This window comes from Trichoderma aggressivum, assembly GCF_033847375.1.
Source record: "Trichoderma aggressivum f. europaeum strain CBS 100526 chromosome Unknown scaffold_074, whole genome shotgun sequence".
In the NCBI taxonomy this organism is placed as follows: Eukaryota; Fungi; Ascomycota; class Sordariomycetes; order Hypocreales; family Hypocreaceae; genus Trichoderma; species Trichoderma aggressivum.
In genome coordinates this window covers 42,867-64,744 of record NW_026946440.1, presented here as the reverse complement: position 1 = coordinate 64,744, position 21,878 = coordinate 42,867, and the positions used below count along the sequence as shown (strand labels likewise).

The 21,878-nt window shown below is 52.3% G+C and overlaps 7 protein-coding genes across 7 annotated transcripts; 2 read left to right on the top strand and 5 right to left on the bottom strand.

Moving 5' to 3' along the window:
* Window positions 1-1,197: 1,197 nt before the first annotated feature.
* Triagg1_10463 (uncharacterized protein) lies at window positions 1,198-3,144 on the bottom strand (the record flags this gene model as incomplete). The annotated part of the gene is made up of 2 exons (XM_062894537.1): window positions 1,198-2,722; window positions 3,107-3,144. The coding sequence occupies 2 exons, from the start codon at window positions 3,142-3,144 to the stop codon at window positions 1,198-1,200; spliced, it is 1,563 nt and encodes a 520-aa protein (XP_062750579.1).
* A 542-nt stretch (window positions 3,145-3,686) lies between these two features.
* On the top strand, window positions 3,687-5,639 carry Triagg1_10462 (uncharacterized protein; the record flags this gene model as incomplete). The annotated part of the gene is made up of 2 exons (XM_062894536.1): window positions 3,687-3,860; window positions 3,933-5,639. The coding sequence occupies 2 exons, from the start codon at window positions 3,687-3,689 to the stop codon at window positions 5,637-5,639; spliced, it is 1,881 nt and encodes a 626-aa protein (XP_062750578.1).
* Window positions 5,640-5,769: 130 nt separating this feature from the next.
* On the bottom strand, window positions 5,770-6,330 carry Triagg1_10461 (uncharacterized protein; the record flags this gene model as incomplete). Its single annotated transcript, XM_062894535.1, has 2 exons — window positions 5,770-5,916; window positions 5,980-6,330. The coding sequence occupies 2 exons, from the start codon at window positions 6,328-6,330 to the stop codon at window positions 5,770-5,772; spliced, it is 498 nt and encodes a 165-aa protein (XP_062750577.1).
* A 2,649-nt stretch (window positions 6,331-8,979) lies between these two features.
* On the top strand, window positions 8,980-10,524 carry Triagg1_10460 (transcriptional regulator family: Fungal Specific TF; the record flags this gene model as incomplete). Its single annotated transcript, XM_062894534.1, has 1 exon — window positions 8,980-10,524. The coding sequence occupies one exon, from the start codon at window positions 8,980-8,982 to the stop codon at window positions 10,522-10,524; it is 1,545 nt and encodes a 514-aa protein (XP_062750576.1).
* A 1,106-nt stretch (window positions 10,525-11,630) lies between these two features.
* On the bottom strand, window positions 11,631-15,568 carry Triagg1_10459 (uncharacterized protein; the record flags this gene model as incomplete). The annotated part of the gene is made up of 9 exons (XM_062894533.1): window positions 11,631-11,868; window positions 11,924-12,344; window positions 12,406-12,553; window positions 12,607-12,836; window positions 12,934-14,173; window positions 14,241-14,962; window positions 15,035-15,106; window positions 15,214-15,286; window positions 15,506-15,568. 9 exons carry the CDS (start codon window positions 15,566-15,568, stop codon window positions 11,631-11,633), a joined length of 3,207 nt encoding a protein of 1,068 aa, XP_062750575.1.
* A 1,265-nt stretch (window positions 15,569-16,833) lies between these two features.
* Triagg1_10458 (uncharacterized protein) lies at window positions 16,834-18,180 on the bottom strand (the record flags this gene model as incomplete). Its single annotated transcript, XM_062894532.1, has 4 exons — window positions 16,834-16,917; window positions 16,983-17,341; window positions 17,401-18,026; window positions 18,092-18,180. The coding sequence occupies 4 exons, from the start codon at window positions 18,178-18,180 to the stop codon at window positions 16,834-16,836; spliced, it is 1,158 nt and encodes a 385-aa protein (XP_062750574.1).
* Window positions 18,181-18,866: 686 nt separating this feature from the next.
* On the bottom strand, window positions 18,867-21,408 carry Triagg1_10457 (uncharacterized protein; the record flags this gene model as incomplete). Its single annotated transcript, XM_062894531.1, has 4 exons — window positions 18,867-19,046; window positions 19,105-20,531; window positions 20,601-21,178; window positions 21,242-21,408. 4 exons carry the CDS (start codon window positions 21,406-21,408, stop codon window positions 18,867-18,869), a joined length of 2,352 nt encoding a protein of 783 aa, XP_062750573.1.
* Between the last annotated feature and the right edge of the window lie 470 nt (window positions 21,409-21,878).

Genomic DNA, 21,878 nt, shown 5'->3' with positions numbered 1-21,878 from the left:
AAGGGATTCGCAGCCGAAAACGACAACCCTTGACGAAAACTCGGCTGGCCAATCTGCGTAGAGCCCTCACTACAATTATTTATTTATTTATTTCATTCCAGTATATCGGCAACATAAATTAATAATAACAAATAAACTTAGTGGGAGAAGGGACTCTGCGTCTCTAAGCATTGAGAAGGAATTGAGAGGAAGACACACAGACACACACACCACAAAATCCGTCATGGAAATCAACCAATTCGACAAGGCGCTGTTTGTGCACGCTGAGTTGGCAGCGCCCCCACCTCTTGACTTCATTTTTCATGTCCAGCCCACCAACTCTGTTTCTTCCACAGTAAATGATGGATGGTCCCTTTCCCTCCATTTCACATCGAGAGCCATGGTTGGCTTCATGGCGTGGTAATTGGTTTAATTTCCTCTCATTCGTCATCTCTTTTTCATCAGTATACATATACAAGAAGATGGGCATTGGTTAAAGAGGGCGAGCGAGAGATTCCCATCAAAGCATAGCCTCGAAGAGAGAACAACTACCTTATAGCAGCAACAACATCACCACGTCCAAACCAGTATTTCGTGCATCAGGAATCCTGCCTCTTGGGACGCGCTTGTGGCACCTCTTCATCAATGGGCATCAGTGCGTCTGCCGTGGCATCTGCGCGACATCGTCACGGCATAAACTGCCGCTACACCTCGTGTGTATCCCTCCTGGGTAGAGGCCGGCCAGCTGCATAAGTATGCAGAGAGTAGCTTGATGAAGCCCATTGGCGGTCAGGGTCACTTGTCGCCCAATCCGAGCTGAGGAGGCACTCGCATGGGGTTTATGCGGACGATGCATACAGAAGAAGCGTTTGGAATAGGTATATCAAATAACATGTCTACCTTGTCTACCTAGTACTTTATCTACCTAGGAGCTATCTAACCAGCACCTCCTGGGTGACTACTTCGCACGTATGTGATCGGTGATCCATCGTATAAATAGCATCTCGCCGATAGCCCTCTGCCATGTGGACCAGAGGAGCCAGATAACGCAATCAAGAACCAAGAAACCTCCAAGTGTCGTGACATAGAAAGTACAAGTAAAGAGGGGGAGGAAGAGAGAGAAGGAACTGCATTACAGAGTGAAGAAGATGTGGAGACATGGATATATATCATTATCGAAACAAATGTAGCCTCCTTTAAACAAAAGGTTGTACATGGTTAGCCAAACAGTTTAAGGAAGCCCCAAATGCCGATTCCGCTAAGCACCGGGATCGTCAAGTTGTCATCCCATCCGAAGAGGTCGGCCACTTCGCTGGCAGAGGCGACGAATCCTGACCAGACGCTCATGATGCCGAGGGCTACGGAGCCGGAGACGGATGCCATGCTGTCCGGGATGCCGACGGCCTCGGTCAATGCTTGCGGCAGCGACAGAGTGCCCGTGAACATGAAGTTCTCGTCACCGGGCATGGGGCCTAGGGTTGGGACCAGCCACCCATACCAGAGGTACGAGGTGACCACGCCGACGAGAAAGGCGGCGAGAGACCCGGCCAAAGATTTGCCGCGGCGCAGTCTCGGGGTATACCGTCCCCAGAGACGGCCAAATGTGCTGGCAGCCGTGTCGCACCAGCTGAGCAGCAGGACGCTGATGACGCCAACGTCCTTGGGGAAGAAGTAGAGGGTGATCCAGGCGCCCAGGAGATAGAAGATGACGCCGTTCCAGCCCGCGTACTCGCTCTCCCTCATGAGGGCGCCGAGCACTTTGACGTAGAGCCGGTTGAACGAGGCATATCGATGCCGCAGCCAGTCGACGGTGGTGATGGGCACGAGACCGGCCATCAGGTACGGCGGCACGGCGCTGGTCTGGGTTCCGGAGCTGTAGAGCCAGACGACGAAGAAACCGATGGAGACGTGCAAGGCCTTGCGGGGGACCTCGTGCTTGTGCACAAACGTCCGCCAGTGTCTGTGGATGGGGATGAGGCCGAGGGGACTGGGGCTGCGGCTGAAGTCGCGCCAGCTCCATCCCGCGGTGACGGGCTGGGGAGGAGCCAGATGGCCGTTTGTCGTGGCCAGCCGAGCGGCCGTGGCCGTGGCCGTTGCTGTGGCCATGATGCCGTCTTGTTCTGTCTTGGACGCTGCTGTCGGCGTCTTGGTCATGCGAGGCACGCGCGATTCGAGGGGGGAGCGGCTTCTTGTACGGGATCTTCGGGGCCCGGAACTGGAACTGCTGCCATCGCTCGGCTCCTCCTCCACCGCCTGCTGCGTCGGGGCCTTTCTTCGACTCCGGGTCATGGGGCCCACGTAATCCTGCACGTCTCGTTCTGACGGCGTCGGGCTTGGCGAGATGATGCGAGGCGTTTGCGGCACGCGGGCCGACTGGCGACGCAGCGACATGGTGAAGCTCGCGGGCGGGAGCGCAGGGCAGTTGACGGCGCCCACGACGAGCCGCCGCAGCGATTCAAAGCCCGAGGGCCACAGAGACTGGTGATGGTCCCGGCGCGAGAGGCGCGCAACGTCAATGCCGCCGCTGTTGCTGTTGCTGCTGCTACTGCTGCTGCTACTGCTGCTGCTGGTGTCGCTGTCGCTTCTGCTTCTGCTTCGGCCGCTGATGCTGTGAGGGCTAAAGAGCTCGAGCTCAAACAGGCTGTGCGATGACGAGTGGCTGACAGGGGACAGATTGACGGGGCGAGTTGGGTCCTCCAGGATGAACGATGGTTTAGCAGCGATGCGGTAGAGGCTAGACCCTCTGCCACATTACCAGCGCCGGTACGGAGTGACAGATAACGGAGGATGCGCCCGAAAGAAGACGGAGTGGGAGGCAGGATGAAAGAGGACAGCGGGCGTCGATGATATTTATTGGCTGTTGCAGTCGACGGAACAAGGCCAAGTCATTCGTAGTTTTTTTGCAAAGCGGCTAGGATGTTTGTTAATTTCATTCGAGTACGAGTATGCACGAGTACACGGAAGGCTATGTCCAGCCCATGGCGAAGTTTTTTTTCCCCTTCTGCTGGCCAGCCTCAAACCGACCCCCAAGCCACAGACACCAAAAAAAAGTCACCCAGGCAGTGTCGTGTGCGTCTCTCTTAGCCGTGGCGCCCTAACAAGGTACCAAGGCAGAGCTGCTTGTCACTTGTCAAAGGGGCACATGTGACCCGCCAATCTGATCATTTTTATGGACCAGTGCAACCGACCTGAGAAATTGTCCGCCCGGACATTATCAAAACGTCATCGGGTCCTTTGTTGGGGCCGCGATTGTTCTCTGTTGGACTTTCACGTGCCGATTTGTTTCTGCTGTGCGGCCGGAAGCGCGGGTGTTCGGAGCGTCCAAGCCCGTGCCTTTTGCCTGATCAAATTTCCTGTGCATGAGAGGAATTGCTTGCCGCTTACGGGTTAGTCTGAATTGGAAAGTTATTTTCCACGCTCCGATCTCGTGCGGATGTCCATTTCTTCCAGAAAGATGCTCATGTGTTGAAATGCCCTTATTGCCTAGGATGGCAGTTTTCCGGAGTGTTCCGTACCTAGTTGGGCTTAGTAGCCGCAGCCAAAGACCAATTAACCGCTGGGAGACGTTCGAGTAGAAAAGTAAGCGGATATCCTCACGTGGAGATAAGATAAGACGTCAAAATAATTTCCTGGATAGCCTCAATCGTATCGACGATAGGCCTTGCGCTGTGGCGCTGGGACATCAATTTTCACCAGACTCAAACACAATGGCTCCTGGAAAGGTTCCCGCAAAGAGAGATCCCAGAGCTTGGGGTGCTCTGACTCCTCCTTTGGCGGAATGGATCCTCGATGCCGTATCCAGCATGGGGTTCAAGCAGATGACGCCGGTGCAGGCTGCGACTATGCCGCAGTTTCTGGGTAACAAGGATGTAGTAGTTGAGGTGAGTTTTCTAGCACTATTCATTGTTCGTCTGCTGTTCTACGTCATTCTAACTCCATTCCTTGCATCGTAGGCCGTTACTGGTAGCGGAAAGACACTCGCATTCTTGATTCCCATAGTTCAGAGACTCTTGCGCTTGGATGAACCGACCAAGAAGCATCATATTGGTGCAATCGTCATTTCGCCTACGCGAGAGCTCGCCGCACAGATTCATACCGTCCTTTTGTCCCTCCTCGAATTCCATGCGCCCTCCGCCGAGATACTACCGCACCTGAAAGGCGAAGAAAAGCGGCCCAGCAGCGCCGTGCCCGCCATCGTCCCTCAGCTGTTAGTCGGAGGAACTACCACACCAGCACAAGACCTGAGCTACTTTGTCCGACACAGCCCGAACCTTTTAATATCCTCTCCAGGTCGTCTTGTTGAATTACTAGCCTCCCCCCATGTTCACATCGACCAGTCATTTGAGGCACTTGTGCTCGACGAGGCCGATCGGCTACTCGATCTTGGCTTCAAGCAGGACCTCCAGACCATTCTTTCGCATCTCCCCAAGCAGCGACGAACGGGCTTGTTTAGTGCCAGTGTTAGCGAGGCCGTTGGCGAGATTATCCGAGTTGGACTTCGCAATCCGGTCAAGATTGAGGTCAAGGTCAAGATGAGGGATGGTGGAGTTGTCGAGGACAGAAGGATTCCAGCAAGTCTGCAGATGTCCTACCTTGTTACCCCGGCTAGCCATAAGCTGCCAGCCTTGGCACAGCTCTTGGAGCGTCTTCCCGTGCGGCCTCAGAAAAGCATCGTCTTTCTGTCTACATGTGCTGCGGTGGACTATTTCCAACACACCCTCCCGCAAATATTATCTCAAGGATTCTCGTTGGTGCCTTTGCACGGCAAGCATCCGGCTAAAGTGCGCGAGAAGAACTTCAACCGCTTCCTGACTTCTGTCTCTCCTACTGTTCTGTTGACAACAGACTTGGCGGCGCGTGGTTTGGATATCCCTCAAGTCGACTTGGTTGTTCAAATCGATGCCCCTTCAGATCCCAAGGTATTCATCCATAGGAGTGGACGAGCTGGTCGTGCCGGTAGAAAGGGACTGGCTGTGGTGATGCTTCATCCTGGACACGAAGAAGACTATGCAAAATTTCTAGAGATTCGTCAAACCCCTATTACACCCTTACTGAAGCCTTCAATTTCTGTGACGGAAGATGAGGCTCAAAGTGCGACGTCAAAATTCAGAGCCTTACTCCAGGCGGATCGCGCGATCCACGACAAAGCTCAAAAAGCTTTCGTCAGCTGGGTCCGCAGTTACGGAGCACATCAAGCGACTTCAATATTCAGAGTTGCCGACCTAGACTGGGCAGATCTTGGGCACGCATGGGGGCTTCTCCGCCTACCTAGGATGCCTGAGTTGAGAACATGGACTGGAGATAGGATGCTGGGAGTTGAAATGGATTGGGATACATTTGCGTATAAGGATGCGGCACGGGAGAAGGCGAGGCATGAAGCCATGGCGGCTGATAAATCGGGAGAGACAGAAAAGAAGGCAGCCGAGGCTAAGCGGAAGAGGAAGAACAACGAGGCATGGAGCGGAAAGCATGAGCAAGAGGAGGTCCGGACCGAAAGAAGGGAGAAGAGGCACAAGAAGACGGAAGCCAAGATGACAGCCAAGATGACTGACGAGGAGAAGGCCAAGCAGGCTGAGCTGAAGGAGCTGATCAGACAGGTCAGAGAACAGAATCTAGCAAAGGCAGCAGCCCAGGAGGAGGAGTTTGAAGGCTTTGATTAATAGCGATATATTATTATTAATGCAGTATACCCCTTGGCGGGATCCGCTGGGTTAGAATTATGTGGTCGAATATGCAGATTTTCTATTTTACCCTCTAGCATCTCTAATATCCCTAATATCCCTAGTATCCCTATTCATCGCCCTCGCCCTCGCCCTCGCCCTCGCCCTCGCCCTCACATGAATTCATACAGTCCACCACATCGTCCACATCCAACAAGTCATCTGCTTCATTGATCGCACCACATATGGCCGCAACCCGAGTAAGATCCCACAAAAGCTATAAACGTTCAAAGCGGGGGGTGGCGATACCCACGGCCCTGTTTGCCCTCAAAACAAACACCTGGCCACTCTGGAGTTTATGGCCGTCCGCTCGAAAGGCCGGCGGACCCCATTCCTGGTTATTTTCGAGTCCGGCTCGCTTCAAGACGTCTTCAAGAGACACAGAATCGAGTGGCTTGGTCAGAAACTCCTGGGGCTTTAGGCTTGTTCCCTTGAACCAGAACAGCTGGACAATGATCGAGCCGTCCTTCATCTTGTCCAAAGGCTTCAGCGCTACCCTAGCTTTGGAGAGCCACCTGTGCAGGTTGTCGCTAATATGGAGCCGGGTATGTAGCGGTTCGTGGAACCATTTGTAGGCAGATAGCTTCTCCCACAACTTTACTGTCTTTTCGTTCCAAAATACGTGAAGCATTGTGCCAATGCAATCAAGAAGTCCTTTTTACAAAAGTATTGTGGGATGATCCGGATCCTGGAGACGTCGTCGGTTCCACGAATAGGACCAGCACGCGGCGCGGCGCGTAGTTGGGCGGAATCGACGTGGTGAAGCTGTCACATCGGTCCTAATATCTATCTGGATTTCCGTGGCAACAATTCCCAGCTCTGATGACTACATAGATGGATACAGATGTTAACTAAATGCTACCGGGGTGGAATAGAAAGGAAAGGGAACATGTTGGGGTTGGGATCACTCACAAGCCTTGATTCCAAGACCAGCGTCTAGATGCATAGTTGCGAAGATGCTCGCGGCTCTGGTCGCGCATAGGGGGTACTTGTCCGTATTTAACTCGTTTAATAGGTGTCGCAGCTGGTCAATGGGCGCGACCAGGATGATGGCCAGTCCCACTGCATTGAGACCGGGCTGGATGTTGTTATCATCTTGGTTTTTCTTGAAAATTGAAAGAAAGTGTCACGCCGTTCATCAATATCCGTAATGTAATCAACCGTGGAGTCTTCGAGTGGAAAGCCCGCATCAAGCATTCGATACGCCTTCTATTTTAGCTATGGAGTAGGTCCTCTACTGAACGCGGTTCTCGGGGGTAAATTCGAGGAGCCATTGGCAAAGCGAGGTAGTTTCGAAGGGGATAAGAAGAAGATGAGATGAAACGGAATGAGACAACAGAAATATTGCACAAGCTTCACAAGATCAATGCAATGTTTGAATGATAATGAAGTGGGCAGTATCGTGTACACACGGTTGTTTGCGAGAAGTGTAAGCGTGACTTTTATCAGCCTACCTGCAACACGGCGGGCCTCAGCGGCCTTTATATGTTTACTTTATAGCCTTATAGTCTTTCTTTTTGAATCATCTTCTGCTTTGTGGCTCCTTTGACTTTGAAGGGTTTCCCATTCTAAAGAACCAGCAGTAGCCGTAGAAGTATAATCTTCTGTGGGGAACCTCAATAGCATATTTAAGTGACATTCTCGGCATCACCCCATCAAACATACTGCCAAGTATGAACCCAGAACCTGCTATATACTTTACTATTACAATAACACTAACCATCTTATTACACAGTCTGTACCTATCCAGCGTTCTCTTCAGACCAAGAGTGAAAGCTTGGAAATATTTAGGCAAATGGCCAGAGATGACACAGACTTAGGTGGAGATGTATAGAAATCAAAGAGAAAATAGATTGATGGCTTAATGAGATGTAATATACAATCAAATTACGAGTTAATCAATCGGATACTCGAACAACTCCGCATCCGCAATACCTACATACATGTATGGATGCCCCCTGGTAGCTGTAATACGCGTATTTTCGCAGAGCTAGTTGCCCGTCTAGGGAATAACTCAGTAGCTCAATGTCCGCTATCCACTATCATTCGTCACTAATCCGCGACCCACGCCCGGTGTCTAGAAGGCGTCCATTCGAATACTGCACTGGGACACTCAACCCCTCTCAAGTATTGTGGCTGAGTTTCTTGTTCGTATAAATACTTGACCAGCTTCCATCTCTTTCCTATACGCACGCTTTGTCGAAACTACACCTCGATTCGACTCGTTCCCGCCGCGATGCACGAAACATTGGCATGTCGAGACACCCTGACGCCCACCACCCGCATGACGACGGACGACGTGTCAAGAATGAAGATGCAGACGTGACGCTGACCTGCAGCAGAGATCAATGCAGCAGTGGCGTGTTGCTACGAACCATGGAGCTGTGGCCGATTGCAGGATGCTGCAACATATTCCTGGTTGCTGATTTACGATGAGGCCGGTTTACTTGCGCCATTGATACATTGCGCGGTTCCAAGTCAGCACCTGCGCTCCTCTTTCCAAGGAACATGAAGTCTTTCTTCCGCATCATCGGCACTCGATCCCATTTCGAACCCTGTACTCGATACCCTCATGCGGCTCGGATTCTTTTGGCCAATCACAACCCGTATGTATCTGCCTTGTACCCCATCTATCTGCGTCAGCCCTTTTGTTTGTGAGCTTTGTTGGTGCCACATCAGCTCCCGACGGCGTTGGCACCGCCAAATCGGACGTTATCCTTTGCAGCTATCTATCCAGCAAGTGCCGTCGCAGACTTGACTGGTTGATTTTCTGGCTGACTCCACCTCGTCTGCTTAGATGGAAATGGCCGAAAAAAGAACTGAATTGATCCTCGACAAGACGACACGATCTCTCTCTCTCTGCAGGTCGACGGCATCGCATCGCATCGGTATTACTTCAGCGGAGTTGGAGTTCCCCATTGCACCAGCCACACGGGTTTTAAGCATGGCACCTCACCCCGTCTCGTATTCGGACTTTGCTCCTCTCGGCTCCGCTCCCGAGGCTTTGTGGCGGAGCAACTGCCTGTGCGGCAGCTACGGCAGCCACGGCAGCCACGGCCTGACAGCAAGCATAAAGTTGGCAAAAGTACTTCTACATGCCATTGACGGCATTTGACCTATCACCGGCAGCTTGTGATTGTCTACCACTCAGCTCAGGCTGACCAGAGACAAAAACACCACCCAGAGCTTCCGGGGGGGTCTTTTGGGTCGCCATCCATTTTGGCTTCTTCGCTTCTTCATCCTCCATCGTTCCCTCGTCCTGCCGGCAACCCAGCCAGCCATGACCATGCACCACCAGCTCAACGGGAGCTCCGGTTCAAACGGCGTCGTCAAGACTCGACGCTCGCACCGAAAATCCCGGAACGGCTGCAGTGAGTGCAAGCGACGACACATACGATGCGACGAGCGCCGTCCAGCCTGCACCAACTGCACAATTGCTGAGCGCGCATGCTCGTTCCCTCCTGCTCGCCAGCCGCAGAGCCAACTCGAGCCCCTACCGCCGCCGCAGCTGCCGCACAGCCCGGCCGACTCGCATCTGAGCCGCAAATCTCAACATTCGCCATCGTCGTGCGAGCCGGACCACCCGGTTCCGTGGCCGCCATGCGGTCCTGATCCCTCGTCAACATCTCCAGAGTCTGTACTCGGTGCTGGTCGCTACAGGTTCGCTCCGGCGCCGTCCGCCGGTCCTCAGACCTTGCCGTCCTTTACCGAATCCTTCACCAACACCGCATACCACCCGCCCGTTCCTCCGGCCTCTCTTTTTACAGTTGAGCATCTCATGCTCTTCCACCACTTGTCCGATGCCATGAACGATTGCATCTTGGCTCGCGGTCAGGTCAAGGTTGTGCTAGACGTCGCCATCAGGCACCTGATAGATGCTCCCTACCTCATTGACCAGCTGCTGGCTCTATCGGCGCTGCATGTGGCCTTCACCACCAAACCCGGGGAGATGCCGTTGAATGGTACAGTTGCATCGTTCCGGAATCAGGCCACCGAGCTGCAGACGCGCGCTCTGTCGTCCTTTACGCGCATTACAGCCATGGTCCCTGCCGACGATACGGCTACCTGCGTCCCTCGATTTCTTTTTGCCAGTCTGTTGAGCAACCAGGTCCTGGCCGAGACCCTGCTGCAGCATCAGCAGCCACAGCCCCTTCCCTACCACCACGATGTCATGGGAGTCCATGGCGGAGGGGGCGGAGGAGGTGTTATTGGAGGTGGAGGTGCTAGTGGTGGCGCCATCAGCTTCCATGGCTTCATTGAACGCATGGTTGAGTGTATCCATCTTCATCGGGGTGTTCTAGCCCAAGTCCGCCCAACTTGGGATTACCTCATGCAGTCCGAGCTGTACCCCCTACTTCACATCACCCACGATGCCAACATCGCCGCGGTGACACTGAAATCTGGCACAGAGTGCACTGCTCTCCGGCAAATGATAGAGGCTGCCGCCTCCCCGGTGTCCCGGTATGGTGACGCCTCACCACCCCGCCTTGACCAAGCCAGCGCTGATGCCTGCCGCGTGGCCATTGACTCACTCCAGTGGGCGTTCGACATGCATCGAGCTCTGCCTGAAGCAGACATCTCGCATGCCCCGTCTGCCTTTATCGTCACCCTCGAGGCGGAATACGTGGACGTGTTACGAACACTGCTGCCTGAAGCCTTGGTGATTCTAGCTTACTTGGGCGTGCTGATCCATCGGTGCCGACGCTTCTGGACGTTTGGCACCGCAGGCGCAAATCTGATCCGCGCTATCGCGGGTTATCTGGGAGGACATTGGCACGAACCGCTGGCATGGCCTCTCAAGGTGATTGAGGAAGAGACTGACTAAAGGGAGCATCGTAGAAAGAGGGGAAGAGTTTTTCTTGGTGAAGCGAGTTTCACGTATCGCCAAGCAAACTACGATTTGCAAAAAACAAGAATGGATACAGACGACCGGCTAACAGGATATATGGGAATTTATGAATCAGAAAGGGGGGCATCTGGAGCAATGCATCATGTACTTTGTATATTAGTGGTACACTTTGTTTGTTTGTTTTTTTCTTTTTGGTCATTTATCGAGGCATCGGGGATGGGAACGTATATGGGGCATTCATGATACATGGACTGGGCCGAGTTGGGTTTTGAGCATCGTCATCTTTCATGCTGGGTTTTCTTTCTTCTTTCTTTTCTTCTCTTCTTCCTTTCCCTTTTTACGTTAGTACTGATTTCTTCGCCATGAGCCACATGACTCTCCTACTTTACTTTTCTAGTATATATGGCAGGGAAAAAAACAAGAATTGTAGAAGAATTATTTATTCATAATCCGTCCTACTGACGAGTTACCAGCAACCCATGTCGTCCTCTCAGCTGATCTATGTCTCCTCCTGATTTAAAAAAAAAAAACAAGTCCTACATTTCGTAAAGTAATCGTATTGTCATTGCCATTTCTCAACTCTCCTCCTTTCTCAACTCTCCCTTCTCCCCCTGCTCTCTCTTTGCAGCACCTTTTTTCCCTTATGCCACCCCTGCTATCAAGAAATCCCCCAATTTTCTACATAAACCAGCCTTTTTCCATGCTTGACACGCAATATGAATTTTTTTTCAAACTGCCAGACAAAAAAACCCTCAAAGGGTGGGCGAGAGATGATGGAGAAGATATAGTCTGGCATCTTACCTTTGGTGCTGGATGAAAAAACTGTCAAGCCATAAAAATCGAGACCACGTGGCTCTATGGTTTGGTATCACTACAAAAAGAAAATGGGAGCCAAACGTTCCACACTGGTGAATGAAGCCTTGGCCGAGGCTCGAAGTTACCCAGACAGGTAATCAGAATCACAGCCCGTAGAGCTCCCAGCCATCTAGAGCTCCATACTGTGTCTCGGTCTTCTTCAAGCTCGGCAAGTCTTCTTCGGCATCCCGCTTCGGCGCAACTTCCGCTCGGAGCTCTTGCGGAAGTCAGAGCTCTTCGTCGTCCAGATCGGATGGCTTGAGAAGACCGCCGACCTTTTGTCGCCTCTCCATGTCTGCAGCTCGGGCATCGCGCTCCTGCTGTTCCTTCTCAACGATGAACAGCTCGGCGTTGTCACCGGCAAATTCCTTCAATGAAATCAAAAAGTCTCGAAGGTTGAGGCGGAACTTGTCATACTGCGTGTTCAGCGTGAAAAGACCCTCGACAAAGCTGGCTACTTGAGCTCTATACGAATTATTAGTGTCAGAACTGGGATAGGAAGCATCGTTTGAAAACTTACGATTGAAGATTGGGGAAAGCATTCTGCAGGAGAGTAGCCACGGAGGCAGCGAGGAACTCTCGGTTGCTGGTTCCAGCCTGTGCCTGATCAGGCATATAGATGGGTCCCTGGATCTTCGGCTGCGTGCCATCGGCAGGGTGGATGAAGTAAAATAGCTTCATCAGCAGCATGGACTGCGTCTTGAATCCTGCCTTGTGATCGCTGTCGGTCACAACAAAGAGCACATCCTGAAGAATAGTGACAAAGAAACGCTGGAAGAAAGCATTAGCGGTGCCGATATCTGTCTTCTCGGCGATGTTGTTAATCAGCTCAAGACACATGTTAAGGCCCGCAGCTTCAACGTCTCTGTTGTCGTGCTTGAATGCCCAGGAGCATGAGTCGATGACAAACTTGAATTGGTTGTTATCGAGTTTGAGCAGAGCTATTACCGGTAAGTTTATCTCCAAGCTACACGGAGTTTGCATATCTTCTTATAGACTTACCTGGGAAACAGTGCAGATTGATGGCTCGCAACAAGTTAAAGAATTCGACTCGGTGTTCGGGGAATTCTGAAAAGTCCTTGTTGATCATCTCCAGAGTGCACTCAAAGACGTTTTCCATGATTGTTGGGACTTGATCCTCCATCAATGACTGTTTCGGCGTTAGCTCTCCTCCAGAAATATAAACCTGCCAAGATGACGTACAGCAAGCTTTGTAATGATAGTTGACATGGCTTTCAGGACTTCGGCATCACGGGCTCCTGGAACATTTCGGTTGTAGTCAACAAGAACCGAATCCAGCAGTGGTGGTACCATCTGAGCTCTGACGGCCTGCAAGTCTTCAGCCTTGTCAACATAGGTCTCAATCAACTTGAGAATCTCCTTCTTGATCGTGCGCAAGCCGCGAACCTTGGGCATCTTGGTAGCCAGATCACCTACATTACATGTCAGTATTCGGCTCATTGCACGGAGGGTGCTCCAGCAGGAAAGGGTGGAAAGAATGCCGTCATTTCATGCATCGTCATCACGTACCATCTCGCGCAACAGACTCAGAGATGAGCGAACTCGTGGCTCGGTACATCTGCAGCATGTCGTGATAGATTCGACCAATTTGAGGGTAGAAATAGGAGCCAGTCGAAGAACAAGCAGAAACGTTGGTCTTCATGATGTTTCCAATAACCTTGATCGTCTCTGCGTCTTGCAAGATTGCTGAGTTCATATTCGCCTGTTTGATGATCTCGTCCCAGGCAGCATTGGGAATGTTCATCAGCTCGGCGAGTAACCTTTCCTGTTGATTCTTGTTACCCTGAGCAGCAACCATGTATCCGCAGGCCTCGTAAAAGGTGTGAACTTGTTGGGGCGTGAGGTCACAAGTGATCTTGCCCATGTTTCGCACAATCTCTTCGATAAAAGGCTCCGTCTCACTGGGCTGCAGTGCGACGAAGTGACGACGGCATTGCCTCGCAATCTTGATGAATGTATCACAAGCCATGTCCTGGACGCCTTCGTGTGATTCGTGCATGAACTCGAACAGCTTGTTGACAACCGTCTTAAGGAACTTCCAGTGAGCCTTGAGGAAACGAGGGTATTGTCCGACAATATACATGATGTTACTGGCGACGACGGCCTTGTTATCCTTGCCCCGCTTCATTTCGGTAAGACCCAGAAGATCCTTAATGACTGTGACCAGGAATCGCTTCTCGGTTTCTTCATTCATGGCCAGGGAAATGGAGCCGATAGCCCAGCAAAGGACGTTGCAGTTGTGCCACGACCACTCGGAGCCATCCACCTGCCGAGCCAGCTTCTCCGTCATGATATTCTCGGTATCAACCACATCCAGATGTGTGAGGTAGACCAAGCATTCTCGGATGGTCTTGTAGAGCTGGACAGTATCGCCTTCCTTGACGAATTCGCGGACAATTTCTCCCTCGTCGTTTTCCACAATCAAAACCTCCTCTGGGCGAACCATCTTCTCGATCATGACAACTCGCAGGTTGGAGAGAACCTCATTGTATTTGTGCTTTCGGAGAGGGTAGTTCATCAAGAGGGTCGGATTAGGAGCTCCACTTCCAGACATGCCGCCTCCGACAGCAAGCAAGGGGTTGAGGTCAGTGATGGGGAGCTGCTGCATCTCCTCGTAGAGCTCCTGGACAAGCTTTAGCCAATAGTCGAGACAGATCTTGAAGACTTCACGGTCGTTGATTTGCGATATTCTAACGAGGTAGTAGTGCCCGTGGATGAGATAATCTCTATTCGGTAGGTTTTCGATGAGCTAAAAGAGTATGGTTAGCCAATAGGGGCACCCGGGGGAAATGCGAGTGGGAAATTATATATCTCACGTTCAGGTGCATGCCGAAAAAGTTGCACAGAAATAAGGCAAGATTCTGAACAAATTCTTGATCCTTGGAGTTGCTGCTCGGGTATGTCGCCTTGAGGTCGAGCGAGACAGGGATAATATCGGCAATCGTCGTGAGAACCTCGGTGAACATTTTGACCAGCTGCTCATCGTACGAGTTGGGCTGTCCAGGACCGCCGGTCTGAAGACCACCAATCTCCGTAAGGCACTGGAGCGTGACGTTTCGGAACTCTGGTACTGACAGGAACCGGGTTCGCAAAGTCTCGATAAGAGGAGTCTCAAAAATGTAACCGAGCGGGATCCAGTTGCAAAAACGGAGCAGCGTCTCGAGCGTGGCCTTGATAAGGCTCGGCTGGTTGGCTGAGTTGAGAACCTCTTGGCAGAGCGTGAAGATTTGAGAGAACTCGGCACACATGGTCTGCTTGAGGTTCCTCGTCTTGGTCGAGGTCATCTGCTCTGCTGAGTAGTCGAACACCTCTTCGGACAGCAAGCGAAGAATGATCATGTTGTTCTCGCAGATCGAAAGGCTGGAGTGGCAAGACGAAATGATTTCGTTGATAAATGTGGGCCAGTTGTGTGGCCATTCCTGCTTGAGGATAGAGACGAGCACGAGGTTCAGCTTGTTGAGGAGCGTCTTTTGGGCCCGTAGAGTTTCTTCGCTGTTGGAGCACTGGATAATGAACTGGACGATGAAGTTTCGGATGCCTAGAGCCAGCAGTAATCAAGCTATCAGCAACACCATGGCATTTGAGAAACAGTTTGGGCGAGGGCCCTTACCTTGGCACTGTTCCCGAGGCAAAACTTTCCATCTTGTCATGATGACATTGTCGAGTACTTGTAATCCCAAAACTTTTGACAAAAGTTGTCAGCCAAATTAAGCGAAAACGATCAAGCAAAGGCATCTAGCTTAGTGGTGGTTTGCCACACGCGCGATGAGGGGGAGAGGGATCACGTACACTTGGTTTGGGGATACTGCGCGTCCGACAGAATCTTGTCGACCATAAGCCAAGCATCAGGATCCTCCTTAAACTGCAGTTGGCACAAACGTTAGCGAGCGTTTTCCTAAAGCGCCGCCGTCTTGTTGCGAGCTATAACAGGTCGGCGGCTATGAGGAGAATAAGGCCGAGGAAGTGTTTACCTGGTTCAAGGCTGCCTGAGCTGCTTTTTGCTGCAGACGGAGAAAAAAAGACAAAGGTCAGCTTCAATACAGTTCTCGCCTGAGAAAGCCGACCGGCTAAATATGCATACCTGCTCGCCGCGACCTTCGTAAAAGGCCCGGACTGTGCTGTCGAGCTCCTCAATGGTAGGCATGGTGGGCAGACCAGCGAGCGAAGGGGGGGGTTCAAGGCGGGGGGAAACAGTTGAGATCACGGTTCGATTTCGATGGCCAAGGGCCCAGGACGACGCAGCGCACAAGATGGCGGCTGTGCGGTGCGTCGGCGGCGGTTGCTGGGGGATTCTCAGCCTTCTCTCGGCGCGCAGGAAGAGGTTCGGTGACTGTTGAAAGAAGGGGAAACACGATCGCAGGTCGTGGAAAGAAAAATGCGAGGAAGTGAGGGAGGGTGAAAAGGCGGGCGGCGCGGTGGGGAGACGAGGTTAAGCAAAGAGTTGCAGCGGATCCTTTTTTCTGCCGGTTGCTGTCTGGTGCTTGGACAGCAAATGAGCTAAGGCTGCTGCAGCGGGGGAGTGCGGAGGCTTCCAGGCGGCTGGATGCCTACCAGCCGTCCACTACAGCGGCCGTTGACAGCGTTGCGATGGCCTGTGGGTGCCTACCTATAGGGAACCTACGCCACAGGTCGAGGTCGATCCAGTGCATCGGCTGGAGACAGTACTACCTAGTAACTATTGGATGGCGGGGCCGAGCTTCAACGGCTGGTTTGTTCCGATCAGCTGTCTTCAATGTTCACTTGCTCGCGTCTCGTTGCGCTCCCCTATCGATTGACATTAATGACGCAGAGTTGTACTGCTACTTTCAGCTCAGCTCAGCTCAGCTCAGCTCAGCACGGCTTCAGCTCTGGCAGGTATGTATTGGATTGCCCTCCATCTCTCGCCGTCCGGAAATAATTGATCCATTGCATCGACCTCAGCGTTCGTCCCTATCGCTAGGCCGGAGTTAGCGTTATCATGACGTTGCCGTCCCAGGTCAAGTATCTCTACATCTCTACGCGTTCTCCCCAGCCTTCAAGCTGCTTCCCCGCCTGTTCTTGGTGCAAGTGAGGCGCAAGCCCAGATCAACGACCGACGGAGACTTGAAAACTACATGCTGTTGGTTACATTCACCAAAGCTCTGCTTTCCCCCTTTTGCCGGAGCATAAAGTCACTGGGAAGTACTCTGTGGGTAGCTAATGCAACTCTAAAAGGGCATCACATCCGCGTGTATTATTAATACAGATGCGGTTGCTCAATGCTCAGAGACAGAGATCAGGCTTGTAATCAGGAAGCTTGTAGTTTCAATAAACTGCTTTGTCTCTTCTACCATTGCACACGCCACTCATCCTTTAGGACAGAATCGCTATGTTGGTTTTCTAACACTTCGTTTTCCTTTATAAATGCCAGCGCCACCGCCCGCCTGATTCCTATGCCTTGGTATAGCCGCACTCGGCCAAGCTGGTCTTCAGGGCATCAAGAGCCTTGTCGACATCGTTTCTGTTGGGGTCCGTCTGCAGGGGGGAGAGTCATCAGTACATGTACTCCATCACTCCGGTAGGTGAGTTGGGATGCTTACAACAGAGACGCCCATGTGTCCAAATCGAATGTACTTGGTAGCAATCGCCTTGTGCAAGCCACCAGCAAAGATGACGCCCTTGCTACCCAGCTTGGGAAGAACATCGGCAATCTGAACGCCCTCGGGAAGATATATGGCTGTCATGGCGTGCGACTGATCCTCGGGTTTGGTTGCGACAATCTGCAGCCCAAGGTCGGAAACCGCCTTCTTGATCTTGTCAGACACCTCCTTGTGCTTCTGGAAGCGCTCGGACAGCGGTCGTGCCAAAATCTGTTTCAGGGCGGTGTTCAAGGCGTGGACAAGCTGGGGTGATGGGGTAGCAAAGTACGACGGCTTCTTAGCCTCGTAGTTTTGCATGACTAGACGCGATTTCATGTCAGTATCAGCACGCGCAATCGACGCATAGATAAAAACCTACTAGGCGTCCAGTTCTTCATCGAGGCAAAGTAAGATGCCGGAGGTGACTTTCTGTTCTTGAACGTCTCCATCGCTCGTCCGCTGAACATTGAGATGGACAATCCGGCCGGGCAGCCAATGGCCTTTTGGCTTGCAGTGATGACGCCGTCCAAGCCCCAGTCGTCGAATGCAATCTCCTCGCAAGCTACACTGCAGACGCCGTCGGCAATGACCAATGTTTCCGGAGAAACCTTCTTGACAGCCTGGACAAGGCCCTTGAGATCGCTCACAACGCCGGTAGAGGTGTCAACATGGGTGACGGTGACGAGCTTGTACTTCTTCTCCGACAATGCCTTCTCGATCTCCGGGAACTGGGGTCGTCCGCCAATTGGCCCCTCCAGCTTGGTGGGCTTGGCTCCGTAGGTGGCCAGGCAGTCGGCGAAGCTGTCGCCAAAGTATCCGGTGCTCAGAACCAGGGCGTCCTCGCCGGGCTCAATCAAGTTAGCAGACACCAGATCCCAACCCAAGGTGCCGGAACCGCTGAGGATAAAGGGCTGAGAGGCAGGATCGGTGGTCTGGAAGAGCTGGCGGAGCATGCTCAGTGTCTCGCCAAAGGTGGCCACGAAGCCAGGACCAACATGGGACTCGCTGCCGGGCACAATCAGCTCCTCGATCAATGTAAATAAATGCGCCAGGCAAAGTGACGGCCGTACCTGAAGTGGCTCATCGACTGGAGCACGGCATCGTCGAACTCAATGGGCCCTGGGATGAGCAGGGCAGGGTGCGCGGCTTGCGTAGACATGGTAGCTGGCTGGCGTCTCTGTGCGTGACTCGGAGAAAAGGAAATGGACAGGAGGCTCGAACGATGCGAAGATGAAGACAAAGACAGAGATCTGGGTCTGGGGATGGAGGGGTAATAGCTGGACTGGTATCCTGCTGCCGTTTTGCGGGGCAATGCTCTCACAGCCGATCGGACAGAGGCCATGGTCTCCGCGCCGAATTATATCCCCACAGCCGAGGAGAGAGGAAACAGAAAAAGAGACACCAATGAGAATCCCAGGGATTAAATCCTAGCACGAGAACATCGGTCGAGCCACATGCAATCGGCGCTTGCGCTTCAGCAATTGCCCGATTGCCGGTACCGGTGCCGGGTCAACCAGCTTCCCCGCCGGCGAGCCCCGGAGGTGCTTCGGCATTTGCCGCCGTCCCAGAGAGGTTCATATGTTTGTCATTTGATGCCTGCATCAGGCTGCATAATAAGATATGACATTGTGGCATTGGTGCTTGAATTTGAGTTCACATCAGATAGAGAGAGAGAGAAGGAACTTCATATTATCCTGGTCCCTTCAGATATTGACCGATTTCGGGTTCTTTCAGCACAACGCTCGGCTATATTTTTAACCGCTCTACACAAGTGAAAAGCCAAGATCACGGAGACAGAATGTCGCAGCTATGCGTCCTAGCTAGTACGAGTAGCAGCCGCATTGCCTACATCAGACACGCCAGCTTCCGGCTACTACAAAGCTCTGAAGATGCTACCTTGACACGTGTCGAAGGCCCAACCCAGGTCCACGCCTCCACAAGCCATTCATACCAGACCTTGGTATCATCCGTCTGTCTCCACATGCTCACCTCCAGCTCAGTATCCGCGGGGAAGTAAAGAGGTTGCTGTCATACCATGTTAGTAGGTAGCTTGCCATTTGGTCCCGAGTTCCCAAAAACTCACCTTGAGCGGGAAGAATATGGGGAACCAAGACACCATATCCTTGCTCTTCGCATCGATTCGTTCCGGGTGAATGCTAATCTCCGTTTTCCTGCCCTTGTTCGGGCCTGCCTTTAGCTCGTACAAGGTAGACTCGAAGTATCCCGCCAGTCCGTGGGCAACTCCGCGAGTACGAGCAACAAATGTCAGGTGGCAGAATCTAGAGTTGTGGTCGTTTGCTCCCGCAGCGCCTGCCATGGACCCTCCAGTTCCGCCAACAACTCCTCCAGACCGCCGTGCCGCGATGGCCTCGAGCGTTGAATCGGGAATGGGGTGTGAAAATTCCCATGCCTGCTGGAATCGAGGGTGGCCAGGTACCTTCTGGGCCACATAGTCGAGTGAGAACAGGCTCACCACCCAAGGAGTGTCATATGCATTGGAGTCAGTCTGAGCTCTTGCGCTAATGTCCGTATATAGCTTGGGCGTGGCAATAGGACTCAGGTGTGCGGTGTAAGATTGCGGGATGGAGATGCCGTGAGGCTTTGCCAGAACATGCTGGATGCCATCCAGGCACTCGGGAGAAAGCTCGTTGTCGCCAAAAGAGCCGAGCAGTTCGGAAATGAGGATGTCAACTTTGCCATATACCGGACCAGTCTCGGGAGAATCTGAGATCAGTGGGCCCTTCCAAGCTCTCATGTCCGTCTTGATGACATTGACCTTGCCGCCCCATTTCTGAGCGTTCTGGCGAAGGAGGTATACATACGCATTGGGATTCTTCTCGACGGCCCAAACTTCCACCTTGACGCCAGTAGATTCTGCTGCTTTAATAGCCTTGGTCACTATAGGACCACGGCCAGACCCAGCGACTGCCATGACCACAACGCCAGGCTTGGAGGTTGGGAGCTTCAATTCGCTCCACTCTTTCAAAGCCTCGGCGATGGCCAACTCATACTGGTCATATTTAATGGCATCATTCTCAAAGACTTCGTAAGTTGCCGATTCCAGGTTGTCCGACAGGGGCTGCAGCGGCGACTGTAGCCAATCCTGAAAATTGGTAAGGATGGGTGTCTCTAGTGCTGAAAATGGAGGCTGCTGCCTTTCTAGCCATCGCAAGTAATCGCAGTGGACATTAGACTCGGTAGACACGCGAAAGGCGGGTTTGTGAGCTTCTTCCAAACTGGGGAAATCGGCCTCTGTCAAAGACGCGTTCTCATCTTTGCCGTCTTCGGTAATGTGCCGCACGTCAGGGCCGACGTCGCAGAGTAAAAGCCAGGGGGCATTCTTCAAGCGCATGTAGGCAAAAATGACCTCCTGGTGGCTCTTGGTCAGGCTGGGATAGCCAATCTTGTTCTTCTGGAAAACTTCGGGGCCGAAGGTCAAGTAGTGAAGAGGTTCGCAGAACCATCGATTTTGCAGATCCTTCTCTGGCACGACTCTTGGCATCTTGAGTGCTGTTGGGAGTTTGGCGTCAGTAGTGCTCAGAGTTGGATGAAGTCAGGTAAGAAGTAGAAAGGCCTTACCAACGAGGAGCCTGGGGTTGTATTTGCAAACTGATCTGATTTGATGCCAAGAATCCCAAGTAGTAAATATGTCAATGTCTTCTCCCGAAGACTTGGACGCATCCTCTCCATTCAGTGAGGACAAGGTCTCAACCTGTGTCCCAACAGTTGGTTCGCGGTACATGGCTATGTGAATCAGGATGGTGATGGCGGGGGCAATAGTCAAGGCCTCTTGAACAGCCCGAGAGTACTGTGCGATCCCCTGACTTCCCCCGTCCTTGGAAGCGTCTCGGCCAGGTCCTGTGATGATGATGCTCTTCACACCACACCAGCTTGCATAGTTGATCTCGAGATTAAGCACCTGGCGAGAAATGTTGGCAATGACCGGGTCATTCGAGCAAAGATCGATCCAGGGGCTTGTGTAGGCGACGTAGGTATTGACGGCTTGAGATGGGAACATGCCAGTGTCTTCTGGGGTGAGAGGCAGAAGAATAGGGTCTGCTCGATTGGCCGTGGCCTCACTCGTTCCCTTTTCGCCATTGGCCTTCAGCGTTGCTAGATGATCCGACACAACCTTGAAGACTCTAGACTTGAAGTGGCTATTGGTGATTGGCGTAGTAGCCACAGAAAACTATACACACGATTAGTATTCTGGGCAGTACTGCAGGGCCATCAGCTCACTCGCATCTTGGTTTAGCAGGTACCCATATTGCAGCTCTGAGAGCGGCTGTTCTCTCTTAGAGTCATGATACCCAAGAGTAAACACGGGCCGATTCTCCTGATAGTCCCCTCTGAAAGGGAAGCCCCCTGTCTCTAATTCTGAGCTCATTTTGGCGTGCAAGTGGTAAGAAGCTGTCTTGTTGCCCTACCCGGAAGTTTCTGTCTTGGTGGGGGTGATGAGCCTGAGCTTTTTTGAGTCGCTTCTTTTCCTGTGAAAGGACACTTGGCTATGAGACAGGCTGTTGGTAAAAAAGAAAATGAAGACTTCAGTTGATACTGACCCTTCTCAGCTCGTAGGCGGGCCGTGATTGTCCGTCTCCTGTGACTTGAATGTCAAGGCAGACTGATTTGTTGCGGTTGCTTTTCTCAGTGGGAGAGAAACAGGGCAGTGTAACCACAGTGCGTATTATCAGCGACTGTGATGGTGGATGCTTCAATTGTGACGATGTTGAGCTGACTTGGGGCCACGGGTTACAAAGGCTAAAGGATCACTTTACAGAGGGACGAGATGAATATATGTTGCGAAGTAGACAGTTTCTTGTACACCGAATTCGAACACTCCTAAATATATACGATAGT